We start from the raw sequence: 11,131 nt of genomic DNA, 5'->3' as shown, positions 1-11,131 counted from the left end.
ACCCAGCTCGCGGGGCCGACCGGGGGGGCGTCGGGACGGGTCCAGAAGGGGCGGAAACGGCCCCAATTTCGGCTTCAAAATATTTTAAAGCACGCGCGCCCCATCCACGCGCGGGGGGGCGGGGCCGGTGGAGGGGGGCGGAGCGAGGCGGTCTGGGGGCGTGGCTACCCCGGTGCGTCACGGGCGGGGCCTGGCGGGCGCAGTCACCCGGTGGTGGGCGGGGCCGTAGTGCGTGGTGGGTGGGGTCAGGTGCCATTACTGGGGTGGGTGGGGCGGTGGGCGTGACCGATCAGTGCGGGGGGCGTGGCCTGACGGCGCGGGGGGCGGTGCGGCGCGCGGGGCGCGCGCACTTCCTGCGCGGCGCGCGGCCCATGTACCAATGGCTGCTCGGGGCTCTCCGCGCCCTCCGCGCCGCCGCCAGACCCCAACTGGCACCGCAGCCCGGCCCGGACCCGCCCAGCGCAAAGAGGCCGCCCCCCAGGTCAGCCCCTGCTGCCAAACACGGCGGTTCCTGACCCCGGCCCTCCTGCTGCTGCCCCGGCGCCCCGCGTGGGTCCCTGATATTTCCCACAAATCCATAAGAAAAGCCCAGGTGCCGCGGTGATTGTGGGTCCCAGGTGTCCCCGATAAGTAGTAGATATGGTGGTGATTGTGGGTCGCAGATATTCGCCATGAATCCATAAAAAAACCCAGATGCTGAAGGGATTGTGGGTCACAGATATTCGTGATAAATCCCAAATGTTAAAGTGAGTGTGGGTCCCGAATATTCCTGTTAAATCTTAGATGCTGAGGTGAATGTGGCTCCCAAATATTCCCGATAAAACCAGTGTCAAACCCAGGTTCTGAGGTGATTTGGTGTCCCAAATATTCCCAGTAAATCCCAGATGCTGAAGTGATTGTGAGTCCTGGATATTCCAGTAAATTCCAGATACTGAAGGGATTGTGGGTCCTGGATATTCCCCATAAATCCATTGGCCAACCTAGCCCCTCGTTGCCTTCCCGTCTGCACAGTGGGGGCTTGGAAAGGATCAAAGGGGTGGGCATTTGGAGCAGGTGAGCTGGAGGAGCAGGGAAGGGTATATGTTGGATGGAGGGAAGCCATGGAATATGGATGTGGCCTGATGGAAGGGGGCTGCCTTCCCAGGCATTACACATAGAGCTCCCAATGCTGATGGCTGAACCATTTGCACCGCTAGGAACAGAGGGAATGTATGGATTCCGTGCTGTGCTTTGGGCAGTGTGGTGGCTCCCTCTGGGAGCAACTTCCTCTGGGAGGCTCTGCTTATTGCACCATTCCAGAGTGAATGAGGCAATGGAATGCCTCTGGAAAGAGCTGCGTGTTGCACAAGAAGTTTCCACCGAGGAGCAGCTCATGAGGAATGAGCTCGTGGGAAGAAAAATAGGAACATCCTTTGCGCTCTGTTCCTAAAGGGAAAGTTTTTGCTGGACTTTATCAGGGTATCAACTGATAGAATCCTGGGATTTGGGCTTCTGAGAAAGGGTGAGGATGGTAATTATTTCAAGGACTCGTTCCCAAGCACTGACTCAGCAGGTTATTGAAGTTGTGGAAGTGGGTGTAAGCAGGAGTTGCTTTCCCACCTTTTATTTCCTGTCCTACTTAAACTTTCCTTTGCAACTCAGTGTAGTGACATGAACCTGGATGGCTTAGTGACCTCTGGAATGCTACTCTCCTCAAGGAAAGAGGAAAACTTTACTCAAATAAGGAATTTTTTTGGTGATAGAAACACACATAAAACATCAGGAAGCATTAACACAAAGGAAAAAAAGAGGCCTGATATGGTTTAGTGGGACGATCCTAGAGATCAGGGGAGATCTTTGGGATATGTGAAGGGAAGGTGGGAGCTGAACTGTGGTTGCAAAACGCTGTTGTGCCTGTTCTTTCCCTCAGCATTCCGTCACCTGTGGAAGATCCTGACGATATTCCTGCAAAGAAGCAAAGAACAGATATTGCGCCTCACAGAAGGGGTTAGTGTGCCTGGTTTTCCTTGGGTGTGAGGTCCCTTAGGTAACTCTGGGTTTTGCACTTCACAAATTGCTGCTGAAACTGTGGATTTCTGAGCCTTTTTTGTGGCCTGAAGGAGTCTTAAGGGGCCAGGGCCTACTGATGATGTGTCCCGGTGTTCAGAATCCGTGTGGATGTGACACATGGCTAAAGGTGGCCTTGGCAGTGCTGGGACTTGATGATCTTAGAGGGCTTTTCCAGCCTGAGGGTTGGAGATTGTGGCCTGATGAAGAGAGAAGCAGGGAACAACTTTCTCCTTCCTGGGAATTCCATGTATTTGCACCAAGGAAAACTCCTGCCTGTGTGTGGCACAGGCATATCCCAGGTCTCTCTGGCACTGAGCCCCTCTACAGGGTAGCACAAAGACTGCTTTAAAGCTGTGGCTGTCCCACAGGGAATGCAGAGCTTCTTAATTCCTACTTGGGAATGATGCTGCCCCTGGTGTTGCAGGAGGGGCTGTTGGTGCATTGTTGAAACTAGTTACCTGGGTCAGGTTGGATCAAGGAGTTGGGCTTTGATGCGAATAGAAATCCTAATTTTCCTATTCTGGCCTGGTGGTGTGGCTTTTTTTCAGAATGTCTCATCTGTGGGACTAACAAGAGACCCAAAGACGTTTCTGTGGCCACCCAGTTTCCACCCAAGGCAACAAGTGGATGCCAGGAGGCTTCGGGCGGTGATGCCGCTTCTCTGCCTGAGCCTGGAAAAGGGGTGAGCAAAGATTTAGAGGAGAACTCAGACATAATAAGCTTGTGCTGTGTCAATCCCTGCATGAGTGAGGTGATCCCGTGAGAGCTCCTGCAGCAACCTGAAGCAGCAAACCCTGGGCCCCGAGGCAGGACAGAGCTGACTGGATTTCAGGAGGCCTGAGGTTTGCTTGGGTTCATGTTCTGGTTGTACTCACTCTGGTGCTTGTTTTTGGTTTTATTTCAGGCTCAGGCCACTTCTGACTCTTCATTTGAAAGAGCAGCAGACTCTGTGGCAGATGAGAACAGAGTACAAGTTGGTAAGGCTGGACAGCAAGTTCTTCACTCATTTCTGTGTGCTGCTGCCCTGTGCAGCTCTACCCCTGGCTTAGGGACTCATTAGTGAAGGCACAGTATCTGGGAATACTGGAGTGTGAGCTCTGTTTCTTCCCTGCATCCTGGCTGCCAGAGCTCAAGGAGGGTTTGGACAACACCCTGAGGACAGGGTGGGTTTGTTGGGGTGTCCTGTGCAGGGCCAGGAGTTGGACTGGATGATCCTTGGGGTCTCTTCCAGGGATATTCTGTGATTTATCCTGGCATTTCAGTTCAGGAGCTGCCCTGAGTGCAGCTCTGTTGCCTTCAGTTGTGCCCACTGTTAGTTTACCAGAAGGCAACTGTTTTAAGTGCTAAGTTTAGGTAGTAGAGCTTCATAACCCTCTTTTATCCAGGTTTAGGCTGGTAACATTCTGTAGTTGCCAATATGAAGCAACATAACACAAATAATATAAGGACATAAGGGAGAAAACAAAAGTAATTTCTCTTTGGTGAAGCTCTTTGAACCCCTAAAACTCCAGTTTCCTTGAGCAGTTGCTGATGGTTAGTGCTCTTCTCTTGCAGCTAAAATGCCTTGTGACACCAACACATGCTTGGCTAGGGAGATGCTGTCCCTTTCTTACAAGGGACTTCCATATCTGAGGTAAAAATCCTTCTGTTTCCTTTCACTTCTTCTCTGAAGGTTTTTTATTTCTTTCATCCTCAAACTTCCTCTGTATTGCCCAACATTTGTACTTGTGTTCACAGAGCAGGATTTTTCCACGGTGTTCTGTGCTAAAGGGAGGTCTCCAGCTGTGGTTGTTTGTTTGTTTTTTTTTCTTTAACCAACTTTAAACTTGCTCTTTAAATCCAGATAGTTCATAGACACAGGAGATCTGAGGAAGATGAACAAGTACAGCACTTCCACCTCCTGTGGCTGGAGGAAGTGTTAAACTTGGGAAGAGGCTGAGACCAGGAATGCAAACGGAAAAACCCACAACCACAAAAAACTCACCCCTAAAAACCCCAGAGAATTCCATTGGGAAACACTTTTTTACTCTGAGGGTGGTTACCTAGAGAGGTGCTGGAGTCTCTGTCCATGGAGATGTTGGAAAACCCATCTGGACAAGGGGTAGCCTTCCATGGGTGCCCCTGCTTGAATCAGGAGGTGTTAATTAACAAATCAGGAGGTTTGAGTGTTCTCTTCATACAGTTTCTTTTCTGTTGGTGTTTTTAGCCCGAACAAGAGTAATCACCACATCCAACCAGCTCCAGACAGCCCTGTGACACCTAGACCCCCCATCAAGGAGCTCCCCGTGCCAGGTCCCACCTCTCTGGGAGCCAACAGCATGGGGAGGCCCCTGTGTGCTGCTGAGGAGGTAATTTGGGGAGAAGGGAATTCCTTTGGGATGAAACAGCTGCATAGGTCCTCCACAGTCAGGCTCAGACAAAAGGAAGGGGTGGGAATTCCTGATGAAGTTTTTTTTTCCTTCCCCTCTCTTAGGATGTTCGTCGAGGAGAAAGCCGGAAATACAAAGAGTTCTTGAAGCTGTTCAAGAAAAAATATTCTGGAGGCCTTAATTCTCCCCAGCCAGCAAACTTCAACATGTAATTATAAGCAAAATGTCCCTTAGCTCTTGGGGGCTGACTTTGTTGTACGTGGAAGGGGAGGGGAATTAACCTTTCCTACTCTCAGGGCTTTGGACAGAATCAAATGTTATGATTGATGAGTCTCTTTTAAAACAGTGGAGACAGAAAATTTGACTCTTTTATATTCACTGGGTTGAAAGTAGCCAAACTTGTGGATGTAAACTCATGGAAATGAGCATTTGGTCATGGAATCAGTGACAGGATGGTTCTGTAAGGGATTAAACAGCCTCATTTTACTTTATATATTTCTATTCCTTTAACTGTGGCTTCCAGCTGTAATTGAGACAGTTGGGTACAAATCGACTATGTCCTTTCTAATGAATTGTTGTGCACTGGTAACAAATCACTTGGGAAAACTGTGATTTTTCTTTGTCTTTTTTTTTTATGCTACTCCAAAGGGTTCAGACCCACTCCAAGGAATCAGTGGCAACTGGGAGTCACTTGAAAGGACAAAAATCCAGGGGTGTCTATCTAAGTGTGACACAAAGGGCCAGTGAGTATCCCCAGGATTCCGGTCTGGTCTTTGTAGGTTGACTTCCAACCAAAACAGGGCATTTCCTCCCCCCCTCCCAAAGAACAGTTAGTTATTGGCTAAACTGGAGGGGAAAAAAATTGGTTTAAAATGGTATTTGAGACATGGCTGTAGCAGTGCTGTTTGTAGCTGCAGATGTGACCCCACTGCCCAGGGGGAAGGTTGTAGTACCTGAGTTTTTCTACCAGGGGAGGGGAATATGTGACTGTGCACCCCCAGATGCTGCTACTTAACTCTGAGCTGCTCTGAGTTAATCCATTTAATGCTAGACATTTAATGCTATTTTCTGTGATAGCAGAGCTTCCAAACCAAGTAAACCAATTGCATATATGTTTAATATTGTACCAGGTGTTTTTTTCCACTGCTCATTATTTCAGTATTGTTTCATCCCTACTTCTTTTTACACATCAGGGCTTTTATTTTGAAATCATCTGGGGTTTGAAGTGATTTCTGAGCAGGTGCCAGAGTCTGAACTTCAAACTGTACAGCCACCAGTCAAAGTTTTTGTGTTGTCACCCTGAAACCGAGAGCTGCTGGGATGGAAAGTCACCTTCTTGTTCCCATTTTGCTGCTTTTATGTGCAGGTGTCAAACGTGGGGATGTTTTCAGCCCTCAGTTGCCTCAGAGAGGGGTCATGATCAGGTAAGAGTGTCCTTTAATTATGGTCCCTGTTTCTTTTGGCTCTAGGGGCATGAGTCTCTCAGCCTCCAGAAGACAAATCCAGTTTATCATCTCAGTGTGGGGGGAAAGGAGCAGTTAATTTTGTGGAATTGCTCAAAGCCAGTTGTCCCTCAAATCTGGCTCCCCTGCCAGAGCTGCTCCTTTCTGGGAGAAGGAAGCCAGTAGAGGGGGAACAGTGGTGGCTGCACCAGGTTGCTCTTGGGTTTGCAGAATCCCTTGTTGCTTGTGAGTGTCTTTGTGCCAAACCATTAATGGGCTGGCATTGCATTTCCTATGGATCCTGAGCCGTAAGGCTTGTAAAGCCTGGAGGGACTGAGGCAGCTTTGTGGCTGCAGGATGTCTTGGGTTTGAATAGAAGCCCAAAAAGGGAGTGTGCTTCACCAGGCTGTCCCTCACCAGGGGCCAGTGGGCTCCTTGGTGGCAGGACTGGGAGTGCTGGTGCCTTTGTGTTTTGGAGGTAAAGTGGCTTGTGGCTGCAGCTACAGGGAGAGATTTTGGTTTGGCAGTGTGAGCTATTCATCTTCCTGCGCTTAGATGAGAGAGCAGAAAGCTCAGATGGGAGCAGGAGACATTCAGTTGTGCCAGTCCTGTTTTTAGGTAGTTTTGTCCGTATTCATCTTCCCCCTTAGACACAAGGACTATATTTAGATGTGCAGCACCATCCTGTGTTAAATTTTCACTGCCTCCCTTAAGCTGGAGGGGAGAGAAGGAAATAACTGGTACAGTGTGATGGGTTTGAGTCAAAGGAATATTTTCTTGCGGTTTTTTTTTCGGATTTAGCCCCTGTCATTTGACAGGGCCTGTGATCTCTCTTACCATGTGCCTTTAAAGCACAGCGAGTGTAGGACACCATGAGAGTCTGTTGTAGGTCTCCCTCTTGGCAAAGGAGATTGTTTGTGACAATGGGAGAGATACGGACAACTTTAATGTCTGTGTTTGTTTGCTCTTCAGAGCCTGTGTGGTTTTAATGCTCATCCTCTCCACAGGGGGATAGTCCCTCTCTTGACTAGAAAAGGCAAGTAAACACCCCACAGCTGTCCCATTCCCCCCAAATTCCATGTGCTGCTCTTAGTTCCCATAAGCCAACTGCACTTGGACAGATGCAGATGTTCCTGTTCCACAGGCAGTGGAACAAACCTGGCATGTGGTGTTTGTCATCAGGAGGTCACAAAACACTGGTTGTTCCCCTGTTTTCCAAAGAATAAAACTGAGTTTGGCACCTATGGTAGGTTTGGCACCTACTGGAAGCTCTTCATCTATCCCATTGTTGCTGCTGCAGAAGGAGTGGGGCAGGAAACTGAGATGTTGTCATGTGTCAGAATCAGCCTTGAAAAAGCACTTCTTATCCAGAAGGTGAATTCCTGGGAATTTCATGGGATAGGGTGGATATCCAACTCACTTGCCTCTCTTTCTCTCTCCTTAGCTACTACACACCACCAGAGGATTCCCATGGACAGGGAATAGCAGAGAAACAAGCTGTTGCAGTGGTAACCCTCAATTAGTCATTATTTCACTTTTTTTAAGGAAAATAGAACTCATCTCTGGTCAGGATCCAAAACAAAATTTGTAGTGTGGAAATCATAAGTATTAATTCTGATCTCAGCTTGGTACCTTAGAGGCTTTACTGGTGCTCTGAATGTTGGTCCAAGCCAAGGGATCTTCCTGCCTCTCTGGCCTCTGTTCTGAGGGCACAGCTGGGACATGGTCACCACTCAAAAGTGACTTTGGAGTTTGCTGTTTGGCTGTATGTACAAAACCCCTCCTAGCTTGATACACAAGCAGGATTTTCTGCACTATGCCCCCCAAGCTCCTGTGCTTGCTCTGTAACTTCATGTCCTTCCATCTAACAGGGCCAGGGTGAAGCTGAAGTGTCCCAACGGATGTTATTCCAATTCCATGTGACACCTGTTCTGTCCAAGGACTTCTTTTTTGTGGACAAAGAGCCACTTCCACCCTCAGAAAAGCTAGCAGAAGACTTTGCTCCACTCACAGAGGTACCTGTGCTCAAACCAGTGCTGTTGCTGGTGTAGCAGATCCCTGCAATGCCTGTTGCTGTGGCACCTTAGCTGAATTTAGAGGTTGTCTGAGGTTGCTGTGCTCCATGTCCTGTTTCACGAATCCTTCCCCATTGAATTGTCCCATTCCAGGCCATGGAGAGGGAGGTCTCTGCTGCCTTTGGCAAAGGGGAGCCTGGTGAGATCCTGAGCAGTGCCTTCAAGCTCAAGGTCACTCGTGAGGACATCTGCACCCTGCGGCAGCTGTGCTGGCTCAATGACGAGGTAAGATGACCACAGGGATACTCTAACCCAGCACTTCTGTAGGAGCACCCCTTCTCTGACTGCTTATGGCTCTGGTGTTTCTGGAAGCTCCTCTCCTTGGGTTGTGCAGCTCCCAGGGGTCAGGCTGTGTTGCTGGAGTAGGGGCAGGTGCTTTCATCCAGCAGCACAAGTCACCAAGTGCAACGTTCCCAGAGCCAAAGCTGCCAGCTGGGCTTCTCTCTGTTGTGTTCTCAAGGGTGGCCAGCAAAGACGTGTTGGTGCCTTTTTCATTTGCTGAGTTACTGCCTTCTCTTACATCTTAACTTTCCTCTCCCTGGCCCAGGTCATTAATTTCTACATGAACCTTCTGGTGGAAAGAAGCAAGAAGGAAGGCTATCCAGCACTCCATGCTTTTAGTACCTTCTTTTACCCCAAACTGTGTTCTGGAGGCTACAAAGCAGTGAGGAGGTGGACCAGAGGTGTGGATCTCTTCAAGCAGGATCTCATCCTGGTACCCATTCACCTCAGAGTGCACTGGACGCTGCTGGTGAGTCAAACTGGCCTTTTATTTAGGGGATGGGAGGAACAAAACTAGCAAGGAAAGTCCTTTAGGGTTTGGGATGTGCTTTGTCCAACATTTCCTTTTAATCCCAGGTCATAGATGTCAGAAAGAAAACTATCAAATACTTTGACTCCTTGGGACAGAAGGGAGACAACATTTGTAAAACCCTGCTGTGAGTAGCTGCTTTTTTATCCTTTTGATTATTTTGAGGCCTTTTTTCCTCTCCACTTGGACTGGTCCTGCCCTGGCCCAGGCTGCTCCTCACTTTGTACCTCTTCGGTTCTGCTCAGTGTTTTAAATCACCTGGAGTGTAACTGGGGCAAGTTTTCATGTGTCCTGGACATCCTTAAATGTCTTTGCCAGTAAAAATCCTTAATCCAGCAGCTTTTTAGAGCAAGAGCAGCCCCACAGAGACAAACCACAGAATCCCAGAATCATTGAGGTTGGAAAAGCCCTTCCAGCCTATGGAGTCCAGCCTGTGCCCGACCCCCACCTTGTCACCCAGCCCAGAGCACTGAGTGCCATGTCCAGGCCTTCTTTGGACACCTCTAGGGATGGGGACTCCACTACCTCCCCTGGGCAGCCCTTTCCAATGCTTAAAAACTCTTCCAGTGAAGAAATTTTCCCCAACATCCAATCTGAACCTCCCCTGGCACAGCCTGAGGTCATTTTCCCTTGTTCTGTCCCTTGTTCCCTGGGAGCAGAGCCCGACACCCCCTCTGGCTCCCCCCTCCTGTCAGGGAGTTGCCAGAAGGTCCCCCCTGAGCCTCTTTTTCTCCAGGCTGAGCCCCCCCAGCTCCCTCAGCTGCTCCTGCTGCTCCAGCCCCTTCCCCAGCTCCATTCCCTTCCCTGCACACACTCCAGCCCCTCAATGTCCTTCCTTCCAATACAGCTGCTACACATTACTGCCTTCAGCAGATCCACATCCCACCCAACTTGGTGTCATCTGTGAACTGACCAAGGGTGCCTTTGATCCCTTCATCCAGATCATGGATAAAGATATTAAATGGGACTGGCCTTGGGGAACCCCACTTGCCGCTTCTCACTTTGCCTCGAAATTTAAGACTGGGATTTTTTCTCCACATTCCTTAAATCTGCTGCTGTGAGGATCCTCAGACATTTCACTGCCACTCACCTTCCTGTCACCCTTCAGCAGCTTTTTTTTTTGTTGCCCTAAACTGGGGAGATGAAAAGCAATTTTGTGTTGTTTTAAACAGACAATACCTGCAAGAGGAAAGCAGGGAAAAAAGAAACCTGGAATTGACTGCTTCCGAGTGGACTCTTCGCAGCCTGAGCCCAGAGGTAACGTGAGCAATGCCTGGATTTGGGATGTGAGGGAGAGTATAACACTTTCCAAGGAAGCAGGAGAGATTAATTGGGACTATTCCTTGGGTTTGGGAGCGGGAAACGGATTCTGGAAGTAGGTTTTCAGGAGCTGTTGGTGTGGGTAATGTGTGCTGCAACCAAACTGCTGCTCTTTTAAGGCAGATAAAAATTCTCCATCTTTTTTTGTGTTCTTCAGGAAATCCCTCAACAAACTAATGGAAGTGACTGCGGGGTTTTTGTTTGCAAATTTGCTGATTCCATCTCTAGAGACAAACCCATCACCTTCACACAGGTAATTGAGAAACAGCTCCAGCCTTTCCCACATGGATACAAGAGCTGGGGAAGTCCAACAGCAGCTGGGGCAGGGGCCAAGGGCTTGTTCCTCATGTCTTGTGTCTGCTTCTTGGCAAGATCGTGGAATCACGGAATCCCAGAGTGGTTTGGGTTGGCAGGGACCTTAAAACCCATCTCATTCCAACCACAAGATGCTGCAGCCAGGGGTTTCTAATATCTGGCCTTTGTATCTCTTGGAAAAGAGTTTTCCTCCTTGGAGCAGTTCAGACACTGGTTATTTTCCAGCGTGGTGGCCTTTAATAAACATCCTTTAGAGCAAATGTGGCTTTGTTGGGTGGTTGTTTCACCCTTGTGTGAAACCCACCTTGTACCTAAACGGCAGGTGCTGACAGTTCTCAAAAGCAACTTCCATTCAAGAATTCCTGGGTGTTTTTGGAGATTTTCTGCCTTTTTCTCCCCTGCCTTCCTGTTTAATGGATTTTTCCCTTTTCTCTCCAGGAACACATGCCTTACTTCCGCCGGAAGATGGTGTGGGAAATAATTCATCAGCAGCTGCTGTGAGACATGCACTGTTAACAAAAACACTGTTCTGTAAAAAAAAGAAAAGTATTTATTTCTTACTGTTAAGATAAATATTTAATTTATGTAAGAGCCTTACTGTAAGGGAACTTTACTTGTTAATAAATTAGACTAATTTATTTTTTAATTGAAAACCAATTTGGTGTCTGCATGTGGTTTTTTAACTTGCCCCCAATTCCTGAGGAAGAGGAAGGCGTGTCTCCTCTCCAGGGCTCTGGGGGACATACCTGT

General features: G+C 48.7%; 1 protein-coding gene across 1 annotated transcript; it reads left to right on the top strand.

Moving 5' to 3' along the window:
• Window positions 1–366: 366 nt before the first annotated feature.
• Window positions 367–11,038, top strand: SENP2 (SUMO specific peptidase 2). Its single transcript, XM_050328111.1, has 17 exons — window positions 367–481; window positions 1,910–1,986; window positions 2,598–2,731; window positions 2,954–3,026; window positions 3,604–3,682; window positions 4,256–4,397; window positions 4,523–4,626; window positions 5,067–5,161; window positions 5,785–5,842; window positions 7,305–7,368; window positions 7,732–7,875; window positions 8,029–8,160; window positions 8,483–8,686; window positions 8,794–8,873; window positions 9,919–10,003; window positions 10,224–10,319; window positions 10,820–11,038. The coding sequence occupies exons 1-17, from the start codon at window positions 372–374 to the stop codon at window positions 10,880–10,882; spliced, it is 1,740 nt and encodes a 579-aa protein (XP_050184068.1). The 5' UTR covers window positions 367–371; the 3' UTR covers window positions 10,883–11,038.
• Window positions 11,039–11,131: the final 93 nt, after the last annotated feature.

Source organism: Myiozetetes cayanensis, unplaced genomic scaffold (assembly GCF_022539395.1).
Source record: "Myiozetetes cayanensis isolate MyiCay16 unplaced genomic scaffold, myiCay2020 scf36, whole genome shotgun sequence".
In the NCBI taxonomy this organism is placed as follows: domain Eukaryota; kingdom Metazoa; phylum Chordata; class Aves; order Passeriformes; family Tyrannidae; genus Myiozetetes; species Myiozetetes cayanensis.
Note: the sequence above shows the minus strand (reverse complement) of the source record. Positions and strands in the feature narration are given on the sequence as shown.